A 23,651-nucleotide genomic window follows, 5' to 3' on the forward strand; every position below is an offset into this window, starting at 1 on the left:
CAGTCCTTATGCATGAGCGAAACAGAAGGATGCTAAGCTCACAGTTGGAGTTGCATGTTATTAAAAGAAAACTTAACATACATTTTTATCTCCAAATAATGGGTGCATCTGGTAATGCCAGACACCAGTATGAGCATTGCTCCATGTGTCCTTGCTGCCCTTCTCATGCCATGTTTACAGACATGAACTGGTTTGAGACACCAGTCACAGACCCTGCATAGCTCTAGATTCAACCTGAAGTTTTCGAAACAGCTCTAAATTAGCGATGCTGCCATTTTATCTTGCCTTCTCTGAAACAAATGAACCGTGATTTGCCCCAGTGCAATCTTCTTAAGAAACTTAAGTCATTACATTATATTAGATAACTTCATAGCTTTTACCAACAAATTACCTTTCATTCTCTGAGAAACATTCATTTTGTGAAATCCTTGAGTGATTGAACCTAGAATTATCTGAAATTGCTGGGAACTACGTTTAGTGATGCTTGATTTGTAACTAAACGTACGGGTTTTTATGGAAACTATCATCAGCGTGTAACCCTGAGTCATGCTATTCAGATTGCTCACAGCAGCGCAAAAAAAGGCTTCTTGCCAAACTAGCTTCAGTTCACAGGGATTGACAAGAGCAGAAAAACAGATTAAAGCAGTTAGGCTGAACTTATCTAACGTCATAAACTAGAAAAAAAACCCAAAAAACCCAAAACCAAACACCAACCACCACAACCAAGAAAAAAAAAATGCAGAAATCCCGCTCGTCTGAGGAATACAGCATGCTGCTGTAAGACAACGTGCAATGGCTCCAGCTCTCACTGTGGAAAGGGAAGGTTGCTGCATGCATGACACACAGGTAGCAAGCTAAATTAGCTATAAGGGGAAATTAATGGATGACTGTTGGAGTAAATTCCCAAGGGTGACTTTGAAATGTCTGGAAAATCTGTGCACCTCAGAGGGTTATTGCTGCTCTGCTCAGCTGGCCCTGGCTTGTGCTGGGAGGAAGGTTTTGCTTGCAGAGAATCTCAGGAGAAGAACAAGGTGTCATGAAGTGTTTGAGCATGGTTAGATCCAAGATGGATGAACCCTGAGTCTTCCTGCCATTCCTCCAGTGAGCAAAGAATAAAACCTGCTGGAATTTCAGTTTATTGGTTGATTTTACTTTTCACTGATCTGTATTTGTCTAGGTCACAGCTGAAAAATGTGGGTTGAATGTTTTTTCTTAATGCTTGCTCTTCTGCTAGGTGCAACTGCATATATGCAAAGACAGTTACATTTCCCACAGATCCTTCCCAACACCGATGCTTTTGCACCTTACAAGTGAGGTGGCCTTCAAAGACTGCAACATCATGTCTCTTTTTTAAAATAATAGTTCCAAAGCAAGCTTTCCTACCTGTGCAGAGGATAAAGCCATAGGTAAGCAGAAGCATGCTAGACGATCAGCTGCTGTGTTTTTTACCACAGGGAACTGGTTACTTGTGGTAATTACAACTAGCACCCTAAAGCTTTAATCAAGAACAAGGGTCCATATCTCTAAGCACTTGGTTTGCACAGACAAAGCAATCTTCACTGTAAATATTGGTACTCTGTGAGGACAAGGCATTCTTATAACAGCAATTACTCTAACTTATTTATAACACTGTATAACACTGGAAACGTATGCTGGTGCAAACTTATAAATCCTATCATTTACGCCCTATTTGGTAGCAATTTTATTTTTCTGTCACTAGAAATATAATAAGTATAATAGCAATAAATAATAACCACAATTACATACTCTTCTTTCCTACAGAATATGTGGAGTATCTGAACTTCATACGAAAATAAGCAAGCTGTACTACAAAGTGACTGGGTACCATCATCTACCTGCTGCTGTCGCAAGGGGCTGACCCTCATGTCAATGGTAGTAACAAGTTGTGGGCTTTTTCCATAGGAGGGAGCTAAACCTGCTTCTTTAATCACTGGTTAACTTAAAAAATATTTAAATACAAGTGCCTGTCTGAAACAGTGAGTGGTGAAGATTTAATTACAGTGGTTGGAGGACTTTACAGTCAGTTTATATCGAATAGGCTGACACAGATTTATGTAAAGTGATGGAGATAATATTTAAACTGTTACCACGAGACATATCTGCTGTTACTATGAGACATATCTGGCTTGTATTAGCCTACAAAACACTCATTAGTGCTACTTAAATTGCCCTGCTTATATTTACTCGGCAGACTGTGTTCACTAGCAGAGTAACATATGTATCTACCAAATAATTTGTCAAGTGATGTTTGGCTGTAATTATCAATGTCACTTCTACTGTGATGATTGCTCTTTTCTTTTGTCCTTTCGGCATGCAGAGGAGAGAACAATTCATGGCAGGCGAGGGATTTCCCTATGAAATGCTTGCACCATGGGTAACTTTTTGATTCATGGGATTGGATACTGCCGCATTTTTATTTTGTATTTACAGCTCCCACTTGGGATGGCAGGGTATACTGTAAAGAGCTCACTGCTCAGGTTTTCCTGCTGTAATAGTCTCCTTATTTTGGACTTTCAGATGGCTACCAGCAGGCTAGCAAGTTGGAAGCTGTTGTATTCATATATTAGCAATTTCCATGTTAATCTCCAGTTGTGGGGTTTAATTCAAAAGGTGATGTGCTCTGCATCACATACAAAGGAATGTAACCTAATTAAAAATTATTTCACAGGTAGCATTAATGTGGCTTAACTTCAGCAATCTAGAGGTTAGACACCTCACCTAAGAGTGCCATTGGAGTGTCTCTAAAGGCACTGGAGAGACACAGTCATGTCCAGAGGGTAATTCAACCCCTGGAAGAAATCTGGAGAAACCTTCTTGTTTCTAGCAAGGCAGCAAATGCAACCAACACATGGAAATGTCACCTTGATCCTTACACACTTTATAACTATTCTAGGGAGATCAGTTCTGTGTGGTACCTACCCAAGATTGTCCTGTTACAGAAGACAAGCTTTAGCTGTCAAAGTAAAACCTAGGTAGTGCATAGCCTTTCTATCTTCTATTTGCACAAAAATGAAACTCAACTATGAAAGTTAATGCATTTCTTAAAGGCAAAAGACACCGTTGCCATTTTTAGCAACTGTACAATGTGTCTGATCTGCTTTTCACACTGGCTGCATTTCTTTAAAATGGGGTGAAATCCTATTAGTCTGCTTAAAGTTTAAAAAAATAAGGCAAAAAATGTTTGCAGTCGGAATCCTCACCAGCAATAAAAAAAATACATCAGTGCATTTTAAACCTAGGAAAGAAACTTCTTTACTCTAAGGGTCATGGAGCACCAAACAGGTTGCCCAGAGAGGCTGTGAAGTCTCCATCCTTGGAGATATTCAAGACCTAAAAGGACATGGTTGTGACTCCTCATCCTCCAAAAAAAGTATTCCTGAAGTGGTGGGATGAGAAAGAATGGCTGATACTGCCAGAGGCCAGTGTGCTTCTGGAGTACTGACAGAAAATGAACACACAGAAGCACATGCGTGCACGCACACACACACACACACAAACACACAAATCCTACTGAAAATATCAAAATCCAAATGTTTTTATCCTTGCCTGAGGTCTTACAACTGAAAAAAAAAAATGTAATGGGAGAAAAATGTAAAAAATTCTCTTTTAAGAAACATTCACATTATGTCTTATATTTTCTGGGTATTTTTTATAATTATTTCTTACACTGATGCAGGCCTGCTGCTGTGCATCCTGCTAGCCCATTAACTGCTTTTATAAGATCCTAGCATTTCAGATTATAAGTATTGCACTGCAATAATGTATGTGATATCATTATTTTACAGTTGAAGCTATAGCATCCTTAAAATTAGCCTGGTAATACTTTGCTGACACAACAGTCATTGGATGAATGCTGAGATAAAAATGCGTATTTTAAGCACACAAACCCTCAGCGGTTCTGGAATCCCTCGTCAAAGGGAAGTCACTTTAGGTTTATCTTACTGATTAGCATCTGGCTCATGATTTCTGAAGCTGTGAATTTGTCGGCACCGGAGTAATAGCACTGCGTACTGCTCCGAAAGCATCTCTCCATCTGGGGCACAAGGCAACGGCTTCCTCTCTCCTGGCGGCTGGATTTTGCATTGGCACCTCATCAGCGCCTTTGAAATGGGCTGTTCTTCACATCTGTGCTAATGGCAGATTCTAGCATAAAATTTTTCAGTAGACAAAATATGCCTTTTATGCTGCATGGGAATGTTCTTTCTGCCAGCCAGGGGCTAGAAATGTAAATCACATAACGCTTCATGAAAACTTCCAACTCAGCATGGTTGTGAGCTAGAGCCACGACCTCAATCAACCTCCTGAGACTTGGCAGAGTACAACCACCAACAAGAAAGAGCAGTAGTGACTGAGTGACCTAAATGTTGTTTAGTTTCTCCTTATAGGAGCACTGATCAGTATTTAAGTCATGGGAGAAATTTTGAGGTCCATGGAAGAGGGCAGTGGCTGCCTGGCATGACCAGGCTGTGAGGACACAAGTCTCCTTATCGCAGGCAGCACGCAGAGATTGGGATGGCTGCAGAGAAATCCCAAATGTCTGAATGAAGCTTCTTCTGATCACCTTCAGGAAGGCCCTGGGTCTTTCCCCTGTGCATGTGGGGAGCCCCGAAGAGAATGATCTACTGCTAAGTGTCAGGAAACAGGAACTTATAAGAGTAAAGATGTCCAGTGAGAAGCCAAGGTCCAACAGGAGTTGCAGCAGAGTGGACATCTTCTCCTCATTTGTATGTTCATAGATCTAGCAAACGAGTCCTTTCTTCGACTGAGAATTTGTTCTCATGAGCTTTGGGAAATGCAGACTTTGCAAACATTTTCCTGTAACAGGCGCAACCTCATCCATCACCATCATTAGCAGATCTGGCATTTAGTGAAATGTGCCATTACCTTCTTTAGAATTGATATTTGAGATTGCTTAATGTAATTTTCCCCTTGATATTAATACAGTGATAAAAATAATTTATGATGAGATTGAGTAGAGCTGAGCTAATCACTGATCATGAAGAATTGCACATATGATGCACAAGACATTTAATTTTTTTTCAGATTTGTTCACAACATTAAATTATTTGATAATGATTCTTTAATTCTCGATCTGTACGTTGCTTTTGCCCTTCCGCTGACTGTCAGTTCCCAGCTTTGGGCTCTTTTAGGCATCTGCATAGCACTAATTACTGTTGGATCCAGCTCCTGCAGCAATTGGACCTAGCTGTGACTTGATGTGTGTGTCACTGGCTTTTGTTCTGTGGGATTATCAAGGTTCTGCGTGACAGAATCATAGATAGAATCACAGGATGGCTTAGGTTGGAAGGGACCTTTAAAGGCCATCTAGTCCAACCCCCCAGAAGGGACATCTTCAACTCCATCGGGTGGCTCAGAGCCCTGTCCAACCTGGCCTTGAATGTTTCCAGCGATGGAGCATCCACCACCTCTCTGGGCAACCTGTGCCAGTGCCTTGTCACCCTCAGCGTAAAAAATTTCTCCTATATCTAGTCTGAATCAACCCTCTTTCAATTTAAAACCGTTACCCCTTAAAGACCTACCACAACAGACCCTACTACAAAATTCTGTCCCCAGACGGTAAATTCATTTCATGATTCCATGTTTACAGATATCCCTTCCCCACCCCTCCCCCCACCACACACTTCCCTTTTTCGATTATAAACCCTTCCTGCTCAGCACATCAGATTCCCGTTGCAAACTGCACAATGGTACCTTTAGCAGAGCCACTTTCACTCTAAGGTACCTCTTGGCCAGTAATTTTAATTTTTTGCAGAAGAAAAACAAGAAAGCGATTCACCTTTCATTAAATAAATACCCTAAGAAAGGTATTTTGATGGATTTTTCAGAGGTCTAGGAATTAACTCCTGGTAATGCTGGAAGACTGAATAGAAGGATGCATGAATACTGTGTTTTTCTTGTTAAAGTGGACAAATCTTTGACATGTCATGACCTTCTAGAGGAAAATGTATAATGCCCTTATCCACTTGCGTAGGAGTAGCAATGGTCATTTTTTTTTTTTTTCCAAATCATTCACATTCAAATAAAAACTTTTCGGAAAGTGCTCCGTATGGGGGAAAAAAAAAAAAAAAGAGTATTTTGATGATAACATGACACTGATTTGACACTGTCAGAATACTGCTTTTGCAGATTTTTCTTCAAAACTCATCGCCCTTCAAAGTGTTCAAAGTAAGGACAGAGTTTTGAACTGAGCTATTTCACAAAGCTAACATTAATTTCTGCTATTTTTTCCATTATTTCACAAAAACTTTGACATGATTTTGCATTTTGGCTGTTCAGAATTTTTTTACAAATTTTATTTTTTGTGATTGTGAGTCTTCCCAGAGGTGGAGACTTTCATTTCTACCCAGTTTTACTTGCAACTCTCCTTCTTGGAAGCCGACCCTCGTCCCATGCAGCATTATTTGCAGGACTGGTAACCAGTTCACACAGTGCAACCCAGTGCGGCGATACCCTGCACTGCAGATTGAATGGTGCAAAATGCATTGCAACTTATTTGCTTATACGCAAAGGTCCGCTTACCACTATACTTGATGACCCGAATAGTTGAGTCCCCCTCCCCAAATCTGGTGATGGGCGTTAGACGGACTTCATATGCCTCTGGCTTGATCAGCTCAGTTAGGTTGTAGGTAATTAATTCTCCCTTTTGAATATTTCCGTTCACTGTAATTTCCTGTTCCCACCAACGCTGTTGTCCAGCCTAAAATCAAAAGAAGAACGCAAATGTCAGAGCTTTTGGGACAGAAATTGTCTTCACCTTAGAAATGAACAGGAGCACACGCCAACCTGTGCATCCCTTGGTGCTTCCTTGAACCTTCAAATGACCCAGGAGAATTAAGAGACACAGCAAGACCACGAACCTCCCTGAAATAACCCACTACTGAGCATTTCTGTAACGAACAGAGGAGATCACAGATTGCAAACCCGTTTTACCAAGAGGCCTGTCTGCCATCTGCCTGTTTCTGCCCATGCTGGTCCCACACCAAACCTCGGACCCAAGCAAGGGCTGCAGGCAGCATACAGCACCATTTGGGGCATGCAGGAAAAGTATGGCGTTAAGTCAGTTCAGGAGGATTTCTGATGCTCATCACAGACTCCAGCACCTGGTTTGTGAGCACACTCACACAGGACTAAGCACTCGCTGTGTGGTGGCATGCAAGCGCCCAAGCATCCAAGCAGGTGCTGTAGCAGTTTTCAAAATCCCACTGAATTCTTCCATCTACAGGAGACTAAATTTCTTTGCGTATCTGCTCCTCTGTTTAAAACCTACTTGTCAAAATGTTAAATAACGCTTCTCTTCTTTAAAGTCAAATGCTGTTCTGTTTGTTTAGTCAGCTTAGTGATGCTGAATTTACTAGCTCTCAAACGCTAGGCCTTCAAACCCAACCCGGTAAATTGGCTTCTCCTGTCTAGTAGCCCCATTCCCTCCATGATTTTTAAAAAATACTGGCGAACCATAGTGGCAGACGTGTTTTCTGCCACTGTGCACACCAGGGTAAGACAGCCACGGCTCCACGAGTTGGGTGCTGCCTCCTCGTTAGAGCAACGAGGTTTCACAGCTATCATTTGAGGCATCATTTGAAGCGAATAAGAGCACATTGAAAAGCTGAAATGCGGTTTCATTTCCAAGCACTTACCACTTCTGTTGATGAGTGAGAAAGAAACAGTTTAGCCATTAATGGCCTTAGTGCATAATTATCAGCCATCCTTATAGTCTCAAAGATGGATGGATTGCAGAGAACAATGAAAGTCAGTATGAGCAAACAAGAGACCATTTTATAAAAAAAAAGAAGCAAAGATTTCTGTGCTTTATAGACTGTACAGTGTTTTCAGCATCAAAATCCAGTGTCTTTTATTCAAATGCTTTACCAAGAAATGAAAAGGAAAAAGAAATCTAATTACGAAGGCAGAGCCACAAGAAAAAAGTGCCACATTGCCTCTAACATTAACTAGTTTATAGATAAGCAGAAATCATACACATTTTGGGCAGCAGAATGACTTGATATTGCAACATTACTTGCCAATACTCTGCCTTATTACAGACACTATCTGTGGAAAACAAAGGAAAAATCATTAAATATTTACCACACGTCCCAAGACAACTGTACAGGTGCACTGATGCTAAAATGAGATGTTCTACTAAGCTCACTACACCTGTCAGTGTGCTCAAGTTCTTACCCATTACATGTTCACCAACACAGAGCTTATTAAGGACAGAAAACCTTTTATTCCAAAACTTTAATTTGCTGATGCAATAAACATGTACACTGAAATCACTGAAAGCTAGTACTAAATCTACCACGCTTCATCCACATAAACTAAATCTGCAGCAATATTAATAGACTCCAACCTTCAAATTCATAGCAGTGGGACAGAGATGTCAATACTTTTATCATTAAAGCATGTTACACAAGTACAGCTATATGCCCATTAAATAAAACTCAGACTGCAAAGCAAGAGAAGTTCTTAAGAAAGCTGGGATGATGGAACAGCTCTAGACACCAGCTTTGCTTTGCTACCCCCAAAGTCAGTGTGTGTTTTCCTGCACTTTGAGCATTTGCAGAGCTTGAGTTAGACCAATGCTGAGCACATCTGAGATGTTATTTCAAGTTTTCTGCTCTTGCACATGCCTTAGGCTCAAGTGGCTCTTCAGGGCTGGGCACTCGGGGGTTAAGTCATGCATAGGAGAAACGTTATAACCCCTCCCCCCACTCCCCCCACCCCCCAGATTTGGTTAAAAATGTAAAAACAGGTTACCATAAGGAAAAACCATATTGCCGCCTGCCCGATGTGCAAGGCAGGGGTATGCTGGTTAATACAAACCCTGCACGTGCACAAAGCAGCCGCCTGCCTTTGCACCCCAGCCCTCCCACCAGAAAGCTTTTGGATAGATTTGTGGGTGTAGAGTGGGACAAGAGTTAAGTGCATTGCTGAGGGGCCTGGGCACACCAGCACAGGCTGGGAGCTGCGAGCTCCTGAGCCCAGAGATGCTGCAGCTCAGCAGTCTGCAGCGTGTGCCCTGAGCAGCATCACCAGCATCACCCGAGTGTCTGCCCCAACCGCATCACCCTTCCCCTGTGGCAAACATTAAAATGACCCACTTCATGATACAAATGAAATGTCCACCACAGCTCTGTAGACAGCCTGGACTGTGGAGCATTCCTCTGTTAATGGTCTCCCAAGGCCACTAAGCAACAACAGAGTTATTAAAGGTAATAGAGATACTGAAAAGATGTGCATTTATATTGTATCTTTAAAGGATCATCACAGTGGAGCTTATGAAAAACTTCAATTCGACAGATTTAGTTAGATACCAACTTTCACAGGTCTTTGTACCTAAGTACTGAGACCAGCAGAGGATGAAACACAAGGTACAGGCTGTGTAACAAAAGTCTTTGCTCCTTATCTCTAGATACCCATGAATAAGAACATGCCACTGAACCTGCTTCACTCACATTTTACAACGTGTTATTTTGACATCCCACAGCTCACAACACATCAGGGCAACGGTTCCTCCCGTTCCCTGCTCTGCCTACCAGCAGCCTTGTTTTTATGCTACATGCACCTCTCCCGCTCCCACCTCATGGAAACCTTCCTGGCATGGCTGCAACCCGGGCGCTCAGGAGCAGAGTGACAAATGCTGCACGTGGTTGACAATATGGGTGGAGAAGTCTGTGAAGGTGCAAGGACGTGTTTCTGCTTCTTATGCCTGCCAGGTAGAACAGCAATTGAATTCTGATCTGCACTAAATGCTCACAACAGAGATGCACAGATCATTTAAAACATTGCAGACACAAACAGAGGGGACACCGGGACCTTTCATATATGTTGAATAATGCATAAGGCACCGTGCACCTTCATGAGCTGTCAGGGAGCCCTCTCAGTAACGGATAAGCCTTGTCTTGAGTAGACTGTTGTCCTTGAGAGCAAAGTGATGAGTGTGCTGCACAGAAGTTACTAAGGATAATTACAGGAAGATTTAGGCTGTATTTTTAAAGCAGTGCATGGGGAATTTGCCCATATGGATCTTCTCGCTGGAGCCCTGTGGACAGACGCTCGCCTTGCCTAGCATGGTCAAACTGGAAAGCCGTCCCACAGCAAAGCTGCTACCCTCAGGGGAGAAGCTGCAAATGAGCCTTTGTGAATGCTTGTGTATTTACCAAGTTACCTAGCCAGTCAAGTAAAATGAGCTGATATTTTAAATGTGCAAGTATTTGGGGGTTTTTATTTCTTAAACATAACTTTTACATTTTCTAAACCCAACATGGCTATTTTTAAAATGTCCTTCAAGTATATCAAAAAATGCAAAAATGGCCAAGGTAGATGAGAACTTTTTTCTCAAAGTGAAACCTTTTCATTCACACACCCCGGCTGCCATACTGAAAAAAAAAAAAAAAGAAAAAGAAATCCTGAAAAACTCCATTCTACCCATTATTTCTAGCCTTACCAAACTGTGGTAGGAGCTGAATTCACTATATTTTTATAGCCAGTGATTACAGCAAGGCACTTAGTGCAGTTCCTGGCACAATTTCTCAAAAGCTTTATCATGAAGACTGAATATTTTATCTGAAATACATAGCTGATTTTAAAATGAAAATGATAAGCAGTAACTTATAGAATTCACAAATTGGGAACAAATTTATACGCAACTATTTCAGCCCACAAATGGAAACCTAAGGTCTATTTTTTTATTATTATTATTATTTTGTTTTGCCTAAACAGCTCCCAAAAAAAGTTGAGTGATGCACTGCTCTGCAGACCTCACAAAGGCTACTGCTCCTCCTAAAGGAAAATTCCCTGATGTTACTTCCATTACAATAGATTCCAATTGATTACTTTTTTTTTAATTAAATCAAACTTTCAAGGTGAATACAAGTAATCTTCACAAGGAAGATTAAAACTATTGACTATGCTCCAGAAGTGAGCGGTATACTACCAAACATAATATCATGCCTGTGTCTGTCCCTTTCACAAAGATCAAGAATCAGAGAAACAAAAAATTCTGGAGAAAATTTCCTAAATTTCAACACTAAAAAAAACCAACCCACTTTTTTTGAAATAGACATCAGTGTTTTCTTAAGCTACATGTTTTATGCTGTCATGTTGGCTGCCAATTAAATTTGTGGGTACTGTATTAACAAAACAGAGCTTCCAGATGTGTGAGCTACTACTGACTTTCTAGCGGTTGTTTGAAGTGAGCTAGCCCTTGCTTTAGAGATGCTTCTGATTCCTACTGCAAAAATATTCCCTATTACACCTTGTCTTTGGATAAGGAAATTCTGAAACTGAGACTTCAGCAAATAATTTTAATAATTAATACTTCATGTTTAAAGTTTACAATTACCAAAACTAGTCATGAATTTCTATCAAATTTAGTTGCTGCTTTAGAGCATCACTCTTTTCTACCACCACCCAAACAAAAGCAATAAAGAAGCTCCATTATTTTATTCATTCTGAAAGCAAAACAATTTGATTTTTCATTTCAGTATTATGCATTTTAAGCCAGTGCTGGATATTGGTATTTCTCCATAGGAAGCAACACATATCTTTTTGCCTTGCAATCAACACCAGTGCTGTCCTAATTCTTACTTTCACCATGGAAACCAGAAAAAAAAAAAATAATCTCAAAATTGTCACTAGGTTTGACACAAAATATCCCCCTTGCTTGATTTTTCAGCTCTGCTGTTGAGCAAATACATAAAGAAAACCAGTATCTGCACGGCTTTTGCCACATTCGGCTTTCAACCTTCTCTTTCCACCAGGAAAATAAACCCCACGGTTGCAGTAGAAGGGAAGTGGGGCATCACTCCTGGAGCCTGGGACATCCCTGCCCCATCCCTGCTAGCAGCCTGGGCACCGCTGCGGAGCCTCTTCCTGAACCTGGTGTGAAACAGCAACGGCACCTTTGGCTGACGAATACTGAAACTGTTGAAAATAAGCGTAGCAGTCGAGCTTTTTACTTGCTGGTACAGAAGTTGAAAAAAAATGGAGGTCGGATCTGTACGGAGTCAGAAAGCCATGCAACCAGGTGGAGGAACAAGGGGTCTCTAATAGAATATTTTTAGAGGTCTGCGTGATGATGAGGCACCTAACACCAACCCTGAAACATCCAAGACACCCTAAAAATAGGATTTAGGTTCCTACAATGCCCTGGGGCAGTTGAGGCTCCTAGCACGGAACTGGAGAGGCTCTGCAAAGCCCTGCACGTGGGAGGCACACAAAGCTCTTGGCCACTCGCTGGTTGACATTAAAGCACCAAGAACACCCCAGCCCCCTGCCCTTGCTCCTGCAGCACTCTCTGCTGGCCTCCAGAGATCCGAGCATCTCTCTCAGCTCCCTTGGATGGGAAGGAGAAAATCCCCATCAGCTGCTTCCTTGAAATCACCTGTATGGTGCACACCTGTGCTTTTTCACATTAAAAAGTCAAGACTGATGCTTCAAAGAGAGAACACACAAGCAAACACACAACCATAACACCTCTGCCTGCATGTCAATTCATGTGTCCAGAGCTTTAGAATTAGTAAGAATCAGGATTTGCTTGAAAAAGAATTTTTGAAGGAGAAAAATTCCTATAATCAAAGCCCTTTGCCTTACAAAGATAAGGAGAAAATACATTTTGGGAAATTTACTTTGACCAAGCTGAAACAACAGCTTTTCAATGGTTTGTGGATATTTGTAAAGCACTAAGGAGAAATCACATTAGTCCTGGAGCATTTATCAGCATTATCATGTGCCTTACCTTTAGCAAAGCATACCTACATTTAGTCAATCCAGAGCACAGAAGGCTTCACAGAGACTCCTTTTTTCTTAAGTTACCTTTGAGTATTCAGAAATCTTTGTTCCCTAAAGCTAACAGAAAAGCAAAATGTGTTTCCCTGACCTCAGAGAAAGAAGACTGTAAAAGTGTGACAGTGTTTTATTGCAGCAGGCTGAAAACATCTCCTCTGTGCTGTCAATGAAAGGGTATTTATTCTGTGCCTGTTGTTGAGAAACACTATATTCTCTAAATGACTTGAACATATAGATTTCTTGAAGAAATTAATCCTATGGGATGATTAAATATTGATTGCTTATATGCACAGTTATGTTTATAAAAAATAAACACATCCTTCGTCCATTGTACTTGGCCTATTGATTTCAACTATAAATTTCTTCATTGACTCTAAAAGTCAGAGAAGCATCTCTTTAATTAATGATAACTGAATATAATGTAAATTAATCTACTGTATACTCCTATTAAGAACTGTAGCAGTCTTTATGGTAATTTCTTTACAATTTATAACAACAACAACAATTGATTTTCCTTAATAAAAAAAAGAGTTTTCTTTAGCAGTTATATATATAAAATAGTGCTGTTCAGTTCAGGGGCAAATAGTTCCATCTACGCATCGCAGAGGGAAAGCTCCCATTTCGTGTTTAGCTTATTTCTGCCACGGAAATCCAGTGGCTGCTCTTCTTTAACAATTTTGCCCAGCAATATAATCAGAGCTATCTGGTTTTGAACATAAACCTTATGAGGTAGGTGGCTCCTGTGTCATCTTCATTTCAAAGGATAGTTACAGCCCTGAAATGACTCACAGTGAGAAATATCTGTAAATTGGGCAAAAACAACAAGGTCAGCTGCAAAGCATGTTCTGCCATGCTCCTCATCAGTTTATTTTCCACTGTGCATCATGTAACACTGCTCTTGTTGACTCCTCTTTTATTTTCTAATATTCTCACATGCCATAAGTGGAGCTGCCAATACCTCACGCTTGTTTCTGTGCTGAGCTGGTACCTGCTCCCTGCTCTCCTGCAAACGCGGACACCAGCTGCTCTTGAGGCAACAGGGACCAAGAGGTTTGAGCCCAGAGTGAGCACTCCAGCAGGTCTGCTTGCTGGAGCCAGGGACACAGACATGCCAAAGCGCCCTGAGCGAGGCTGGGCACCGTCATGGGGCTGGAGGAACGCAGGGCCACCTCTCCGTGGGCAGGACCTGTGCTGAGTGCTGTCACCAGCACCCAGCGCTCAGCCTACCTTCATCAGGAGTCTGGGCATACAGGAATGGCCACGACACGATAAACCTCCTGTTCCCCTCTTTTCTGCCTGGAGAACGGAGTATCTGAAGCACATTTAACAGTGGGCACAATCTTTTGCAATTAGCCAACTTCTAATCCGTAAGAACAATCACAGGCATGTAATCAACTTTCTGCTTGCAGGATTATATTAACACTCATTCTGTATTTGCTCCTAACCATTCATTTTACTTATTTTGTGTTTACCACGTTGTGTAATTAGTTTTATGTGGTACGCATAAAAGCATTAAAAAAAAAAAAAAAAAAAAAAAAAGAATTCTCTCTTTCTTTCTTTTTCAAGAACCTAAAAGTCCCCGGGTCTTTAGTAATTAGGAGCTGGGAGTCCAAAGATGCAGAATGTTATAGACGCAGGTTTTATGGGCTACAAGTTGATGGATGAGTGGTTCAGAAGTCAGAAACATCTGTCCATGATCCAAATTTAGGGCCTGATATTTGAAAAAGGAAGAGAAAGGAACAATTTAAAGAAAGCTGGTATGTGAAAGCTGGAAGCTAGATGATCCAACAGTTAAGTCCTCATTAAATATGTATTACAGCTCAGGTTTTAACAGCAGGGTGGAGAATCGTAACCCAGGAGAAAAGAGAGGTCATTTTTATCAGAGGAAAATCAAAATACGGCACAAATATCTGCTAGCAACTTCTTATTTGGAGTTAAAATACACTGCCTTCTGTTTCGCCATACAAATGAACGATAACAAAACCATCTTTTAAGATAGGAATTAGGACACTTCAGTCCATTCGCTAAGGAAAACAATCTAGGATTTTTCATAGCTGGAAGGCTGTTGCTGTTTCTTTGTTTTGAACGATCTTGCGCACAGGGAAAAGGAGTAAACTCTGGATTTGTAATAGGTATGACTTTCTTTAATCAGAAAGGCAATATAATTTATCCCTGTTCACTTTTTCCTTTGTGGCAAACTTGATGCATACCTGTACAGGCACGGGTATGAGAACTGTGCTACGGCACAGGCAGGAAATTATAGACTCCAGTTTGCAGCCAGTGACCATGCAACCTTCACAGAAATCCCTTTCACGAGCACATAATATATATTTGAATATGTCTGACCCTGTATGCTGCTGAATGAAAACAGAAGTTAAAACCACAATAAAGCCAAACGGTGACCAGGAGGAAGCGTACGGAGAAGTGACCTGCTCCGGGCTGCTTGAAGAGACTTTCTCATTATCAACTGACTGGGACCGCAGACATCTGTAGACGGAAAATAAAGGAAAGGCAGGAACTTTAATCTTTCAAATAACAAGCCTGAACAAGTTACTCTCTGGTTTACAGGTACCGGTTGACTTTTTATTACTTCTTTAAAGCAGAGCTGTTCATTTTCTAGGTCACTGTGGCTGCATCACTGCCGGCGGTGCAGGGAACGTGTCTATTGCCTGCTGAGGAGCAGAGCAGCCACCGTGGAGATCAGAGCTACATACCCTTTGTGTCTGCTCTGGGAAAGGCTCACTTGTTTCATTTGCTTTCATCCTGCTGACAGTAAATATCAGAGAGCTGGAAGCACTCGCTCATCACTGCTTGAATGCTTGTGCAACTCGGGGTGCACTAACTGGTATCATTTATACAAAACCCACCTGAATCCCTCTTTGGTGAAAGACAAGCTATGGAAAGGGAGCACCTCTGCCTGACACCCAGATGGCACCAGAACCGTTCTGAGCAGCTGCAGGTGAAGCCACTGCTGGCACCCACTTAGGGAGCTGGTACGGAAAAGCACAGATCCTCACAGCTGCTCAAGCAAAATGGAACATGTGCTCAGTGAAGCAAGAGCTTGAAGGTAAGGTCCAAAAGTGCATTTGTTCTGGGTGGATAAACTTGCAGGAGTACAGAAACAAAAAGCCACGTTGGGGAGCATTTTTGTAAGCACTTTGAAAACACACAAGAAAATGTCAAGGCAATTCAACATGTGAAGTTTCACAGCCTTTTACCACAAACTTCTGATTTTGCCTATGGTCCTAATCTGATGCATGCTATGCTATATGTATTTGCTAGTTTATTTCATGAGTTTCAGGCTCCTCCCATGACTGAATTCCACTTTATCATTGACCATTTAACGAAAGCAGCTATTGGAGTCCTGGCCATCTCCACGGGCTGACCAGGGGACACGTATAAGGATGCTTTGAAATACAAAAAATTGGAAGAATCTGGGTCACTAATTCCAAAGCCACAACCAAAGCTGAAATACATTAATGTCATAATATTCTTCAGAGAGCTATTACTGAGACAGAAAAAAGTTCCTTATGTGCAGACGACGTCTTGGCAGACCTCAGCACCTTCAGAAACAACTAGAGGGTGACCAAACCTATGCAGTTCACCATGATGAAAGACATACGAGGTTGTCCTCATCCTTCATTTCGAGTGCTGAGCAGGATAGTTAAAAATGAAAGGCTGTGTGCAATGGTGACCCTGAGAAATGGAAACTTCCTGTACTCTGCACTGCTTTTTCCATAAATGCTACATGCAGGAGGATTTATAGTCTCCTGAGTTACACTGTGATACAGAACAGGTGTTCTGATGGCGTCACACACACCAGTTTTATTGCTGATTAGTTTGAATGCAACCTCACTCCAGGATTTAAATCAAAAAAGCAAATACCAGTCAGCTATTAATGACAGAGGTGTTGCACCCATCAGATAACTTTACTCACAGGGCCCAAAGGGTTGCACAGAAAAGAGGCTGCACCTCATGCTGACCGCGTTATCATAAAAATAATGGAATGATTTGGGTTGGAAGGGACCTTAAAGATCCTAGTATTCCCCTCGGCACTTCAGGACTGGCAATTGCTTGCTCCCAGACCTTGCCATAGCACCCCCAGTGCCACTTCCCTTCTCTGTGGCTGAGGTCTATTCTGCTCCAGGATCAAAGCTCACCTGAGCAGTACGACAAGTTGGTGTTTCCTGATTATCATATTGGTGTCTAATATCAACTGCCTGTGCTATTGCTTTCTGTATGGTTTTGGAACTCTTCTTGAAACACAGTTATCTACAGTTTGAATAAAAATGTGAATGCTCCTAAGAAGCCAAGTATAAAAAACTTTTTAAAAAATAATTATCTTTCTTCTTGTGGAACTCAGTAATATAAATGCATTCAGGGCTGTAATATGTGGCCCTGATCACAGCACAATGAGTGAGTATCTTCATTGCTACCATCACTCATGAAGTGCTAACCCTGTTAGGTTCCACCATGCCACGTTTGGCCTGACCCACAGGAGATGTACCCTCTCTGCTTGCATTTTAATGGGAATGGTGGAAACTCCCCTCGACTGAAAGCAGGCAGCATGATTTTGCCCTTGGTAAGGGTCACAGTTTGCGCTTCTCTAATGTGGTGGACTCAAATCAGTCAAAACATTGAATGTGATGACACTGCCTTCAGGTTAATGTATTTTTTATTTATTTTTTTACCCTCCTTAAAGGCTAAAATGTGAAATAAACCAAGAGAATCCATTTTTTAAGATGTAAAAATTGGCTGCCTCACAGATGAATTCACTAAAATCTCCAGGATCAAGCAGGAGCTGCACTGTTCTCAGCCCCAGCAGAGCAGGCTGCCCTGCTCTTTTTCTACCGCTAGACATCTACCAAAAGAGTTTTTTCAATTTTTAATCCCTGTTTTGTTGGGCATTCACAAGAGGTCGGTTAATTATTAACCCACATTAAGGTTAGTTTTCAGAGCAAGTTTCCTCATCCCTCCTCAGTGACACCAAATTTGAAGTTCATGTATTGGGAAACTGGGCTGGTGCTGACTCTCACACTTCAAAGCATGTGGCACAACTGCATCACGGGTGAGACGGGCACTGCCAGCAACGCTACTGCCAGCAGCACAGACATGGGTTTGCGTATTAAGCTGCAGGTTTATCTGCAATAGGCAGACCATTATTTTTATTAGGGCAACAAGAGGTATAATTATCCAAGTGGCATCAAGATTAAGTTCCTAAGTTTAAATTAAATATTTCATGTTTATATGAACGACTAGATTTCCGTGATCAAGAACCTATCTATCCCAAGACACATTTCATATTTCAGCGGGGACAACTTAGTATCCCACAACGCTACAACCTTCTCCAGATGGATCTCAAACAACAGATGAACTAACTCATTTTCTTGTTATGTCTAAAAGCTGTTCACAAATGACCATGTTTTTTTCATGCAAAATAATTACATTGTGGCAAATTAATGACTGTAGCTGCAATCAAGGCGACCAACCCAACCCTCTGAAAGTACGGCACGCTGGCGCTTTGCTGCTTAGTCAATACTATGAACAAGCGAGGTTGTCTTGGTAAATGAACTGGAAAAACAGGGCTGCATTTTAAGCAACTTACATGAGTCTGTGCATAAATAGATCAAGGAGTAATAACGTGATAAGACAAGTGCATGATGCCAAAGTGCATTTCTAAGGAATGTGAACATACTGATTTTGCTTAACTTTTTAAGTAAGAATGAATGTTTGCCCATAAATAAGTGCTCAACTGTCAGATATGAATGTTTCAACAAACCATTTCTTAAATGCTTAAGACAACTGCTGCACCAGAGGAAAGGAGATAGCCACTACATGTTTAACGAAGTCCTCAAAATGTAAATGTGATGTTTTAAATCAGCTCAGAAACACAGATGTATTGCAGTAGGATGTTCATTTGCTTATTGAAAGGCAATATGGTTTGTATTCAATTTAAACATACGTATGTTTCAGAGAATAAAGAACACGCTTAACAACAAAAGAATGGATGGAGCAGTTGTCTGTAGGAACAAATCACTCTCACCCCAACAATTTACAATTTTTGTAATGCACGTTATTTGGTGAAAGCCTGTACTTAGTACATTGGCTAGTATTTTCTGATTTAGCTGCAAGCATCCCTCGCCTAGGAGCAAGCAACACCTGTGTTTAAGGAACTGCCAACATAAACGCATTATTAAGAAAAGGATAATCTCATTTACCATCTCTTCTCTCCAAACTGCAACTAAGATTTCCACAGGACTTTTAAAAACAAAGAAATCCTTCCTGGTCTCAGGTGAACACAGACAGTACATCACTGTGGAGCAGAATCAGATTGCATTTCATAGTAGCACTTCTTTCTTGGTTTTATTGGCAAAACGTATTTTTTTCAATTATTTTTTCCCCTAAATTACATATACCTCTTTCAGTAAGGACAGAATTTATGGTGACAGACAGTGAGACTATGCCCAGTAAAAAAATATCCAGGTCTTTAGCAGACATCTAGGATTCCTTATCTATTAGCTTAAGACCAATACAAAGGTAAGACTACATAAAGGTAAGAGCTGGTTTTGCAGAAACCTGAGGGTAGAAGACAAGGGGGCATCCCAGCAAGAAGCCCTGATCTGCAGAGTTCCTAGTACTGGGGTCTGTCAGTTGCCCCTCATACAGTCATTAAGGCTGTTTACAGGGGCTAACATTGGTGAAGCCTCAGCTTTGGTCACTGGTAAGTAGTCAATTCACCTCATTTTTTTATTTTTTTTTTACGTCTAATGATCTGCAGTGTTCATTTTGGAAATGCACTCATTAACAATGCTAGGGAAAACCCAGGCAGACCTCGAACAAATTTAATAGTTTCGGTTCATACACCATCTAGACGTGCAGATACTTATTCAACCTGAGCGGCCTTAGAAACAGATCAGAAAGCTCAGAAGATAAATATTCCCTTTACAGGTTGTCAGAATTGCTCATCCCAGTGCAGAAGGGAGATGCTAAGGAATGTGACAGCCGCCTTTGCTACGCAAGAACACTTCCATTTGTTAACAAAGACCAGAAATACAGCAAATACTCAATACCCTGCTGACAGAAAAAACATCAACAGGACTTCTGTTGCTGTGAAGTATTGTGCAGCAAAACTCCATGTTTGAGTTTCGTAGCCCTTGGAATCTAAGCTCTTTGGCTATGCTCTGTAATTCTGCCAAGAGCTGATGGTACCCTCCTGTCCCCTGGCCGCAGCGCTGAACTTGAGGATAACTTGCCCAAGAGACCAAACGTAAAGTCTATGGACACTGAGACATGCCTCAGGAGGGTGGTGAGGAGAAGCACTGCACAAAAAAGTCTAGCATGAGGGTGACAGCATCTGTTCTCAGTGACACCAGATGTCCAGATTTCAGGTGAAGTGTCTCTGAGGGCGAATCTTGATGCTGCCTTCAAATACACAGAGGCAAAATCCCTCTCCCAAAGAGATTCCTACTAGCAGTGAATATTTCTGAACTTTCTCTAAGTTTCAGGTTGATAAAATTATCTCAGAGGAATGCTGTGAACAGAAGTTCATCACAGCCCATGAAATAAAGCACGGGTGTATCCTGCCGACACAGGAAGAACGCAGCGAATCTATCTTTAGAATAGGTCTTGAACATGAGAGAACAAAGAAGACATAAGGACACTTATGGAACAGTCAGAGGGAAAGAGGTGAAGCTCATTCAGTGAACAGTATTTATTCAGTGGGTGAAAACAGCTCTATTCTGGCATTATTTGATTTTGGGACACTTTATAGTGTCAGGAATAGCGTACTTCAAGCTACTCCTGTGTGCATGAAGGCTGCATGCTAGGGGAGATGCTCGCTCTCCATGCAAGGGGCAGAGGCAGCAGTGAACTCACTGACATGGGATGATACAAAGATCAAAAGTGCAAATAGTCTCAAGGAAACTCAATCAGTTCAGGGAAGAATGGTACGTGAGGGGCCACAAAATGTAACAGCTGAGGAACAAGCTTTGCCTCAGACACTTAGCCACCTGCATTCCCCTTTGGGCTGCACCTCTCCTTCAGTGCCCATGGCTCATCTGGGGTGCTGATAAACACCTGGGATAACAGACCTACACCTTGAGCAAGTGCAACTATTGCCAAGTTTTATCCTGACATCCTAACATATTTTAACGGGATACCTGGAATATACTATGCAATTTATGATTCTTAGGCATCGATGCTGCTCTGAAACTATCTTCACTAAAATCATGCCTCCTTCATCAGAATGAAGTTTCTGTAACGCTCAAAGGCCTTTTCAAATATTTATCTATGCTACATTTTGCTATGACCGAAAGCCTGCTGCATGCCAGACACTCTCTTATTCATCATGCATTTGCCTAAGGGCATATGCCATAAGTTTTATATAAATTTTCAACATTCAAAGTTTCCTTGCTTTGTTTCTCTGTTAGTTTTCATTTTTGAAAATCCTTTAATATATCTGAACAACTCTATGGCATCATAGGAAATCAATACTAACAAGAAAACCATTGCTGTCATTCACAGATTATTTTTAAACAGTCTCACATTATGGAAATTTATATAAAGATAATGACAGAGTAATTAAAGATATTTCTAGGCAAAGGCATACTTTTAGTTTTAAACCTGGATCTGATCAGCATTGAACTCCTGACTGCCCACTGTTTGCATTCACTGGGCATGGCAGCAGGGTGAAAAAGCAGTCATGACAACTCACATCCCGCCTTGCCCGCTCTTCTGCTGTTTCTGCTGTAAGTGGAGCACGTTCTGATCAAGGGCCCAGCTTCTGCTGGAGGGGTGGCTCAACACTTTAAAGAAAAACACATCCTCGTTTGGGTGGTGCGGATGATTTGTGCGATGCAGTGCTCAGGGCCAGGCTGGATGGGGTTTTGAGCAACCCGGTCTCGTGGAAGTTGTCGCTGCCCATGGCAGAGGGGTTGGAACAAGATGGTCTTTAAGGTCCCTTTCAGCCCAAACCATTCTGTGATTCTATGAACTTAACTGCTCCTCCTGATGCTCTGGCTGCAGCACACAAAGCCAGCGCCGTGCTTCAGCACGTGCACAGGGAGAGCAGGAAGAGGAGATTCAGCCCTACCACAAGAGTTTAAATAGTGAACAGCAAATAGCTTATATAATAAACCAAATTCCTCCAGCTTGAGTAATTTCTCTCACTAAATTGCTCTTCAGTTCACTCCATTTTCTCCTGCATCTTTCCCAAAGTCTGACTGATATGCTATATTTCTCATCAGTAATCAATTCATATTGCAGATTTTTCTGCTGAGACAAAATAAAGTTGAGTGTGATCACTGCGCACAGGTTGAGGTCAGAGTGTGAGGCTTGATTTTGGCAATTTTGGGCGAGAGCATATGCACCTGAGTACAAATAAGTATGTTTTTCACTGAAGTGAAACGTGCAACAAAAACCTCAAGTTATGTCAACATCACGGCTTCAGGCACAAGAGCTCTTCTCTGTGTGGGATTTGGACTTTAGGGAATTACCACATTGCCATTGTTGGCAGAAGTCAAGGTGACTTGGCAACAGAGAACTCTGGTTCCTGCAATGTATAAAATATACAAAGAGAAATGTATAGATATTCTTGAGATACCCTGAAGTGAAGGATTAGATATTGCCCGAAAATGTAAAGTAGCCCAGGAGTGGGTTCCACAGAGCTGGCTATGAAGCTAGGGAATTCATACAACCTGCCGCAGGTCCACGTTTTATTCTTTTTGAATAATATGATCATACCCTTCCATTTTTTTTCTGTAATTACGTTTTTCGCTTTGACTGGTCCCCATGCTTTCAAACCACTGGTGGGACTCTCCTTGCCTGCTGCACTTCTCTTCCTTATCAGATGTGACCAAAATGAAGACCTGGGTTTAGAAATCACAGGCAGTAAGTTTACAACATTCTGGTGCATCTTGTTTCCTTAAGAAACCAGACTAAAGCATTAATATGAATTAGGTATTAAAATCAGCAATGAAACAGCAGGAGTTTATACTTATATAACAAAAATCGAGCCAAGGCAGTCCCAGCAGGCAGTAATTGCTTGCATTTAATGAATATGTTAGGTTTTGCCTGTAAATTTCTGTGAAGAAAGGGAGTTTAGTTTTACGGTCCAAATTTTGTGGTAACGTGAACGGGCACAGCTCTGCCTGGGATGTTTTGTCTTTGCCTCTGTAGAAAACACAGCCCACAGCCTCCAGAGCAAGCTACTCTGGATGCACACAGCTCAGATCCCGGGCCAGGGAGAGCCGTTACGGTCAGGAGCATCTTAGGAATCAAAGTCAGAGCATCAGGACGTGACAGAAAAAGATGTATTTACATGTAAAATTTTTCCTCTGAATTCCTTAAGAAGGAATCAGTAGAATTTTTTTTCAGAGTTATACGTAAGTGTTTGCCTAATATATCTGCAGACTGGGAGATGTAACCTTTTCTAAATAGCAATTAAAAGACTTTGGTACAAATCTCAAATGACAGCCCTCAGCTTGCTATTTTCAAAATCAAGCCTCAGTCTTGTGAAAAATAAGCATAGGAGGTACCAGTATTGCAAACTGAAAATTGTAAAACAGAACCATTGCTTCTCTAATTCAATTTACCAAACACAAGAAAATCAATAAGAAACGTGCCTTTGCATGTTGCACTCATTTTTTTTGCCAAACTCTCAGTCTCATTTCTCAAGTGCAGAAACAACAGGAAAAAAGCAAAGCCTTGTTTAGACTTCCAAAAAGAAATCCAAGCTGTGAAATTTTCCGGACAGCTTATATGCCTCTGTAGAAGAAGACTTAGAATATTTAACGAGAACAACATCAGAAATATTCCAATATATA

At 41.3% G+C, this 23,651-nt stretch overlaps 1 protein-coding gene across 1 annotated transcript in view; it reads right to left on the minus strand.

The window, feature by feature from the left end:
* MDGA2 (MAM domain containing glycosylphosphatidylinositol anchor 2) overlaps nt 1-23,651 on the minus strand; it is a 253,219-nt gene that overhangs the window by 26,308 nt on the left and 203,260 nt on the right. Inside the window, 1 exon segment of the mRNA XM_037393857.1 lies at nt 6,562-6,739. Within this exon segment, the coding sequence (XP_037249754.1) occupies nt 6,562-6,739 (178 nt within the window).

The sequence above is a fragment of the Falco rusticolus genome, chromosome 7 (genome assembly GCF_015220075.1).
Source record: "Falco rusticolus isolate bFalRus1 chromosome 7, bFalRus1.pri, whole genome shotgun sequence".
Lineage (NCBI taxonomy): Eukaryota > Metazoa > Chordata > Aves > Falconiformes > Falconidae > Falco > Falco rusticolus.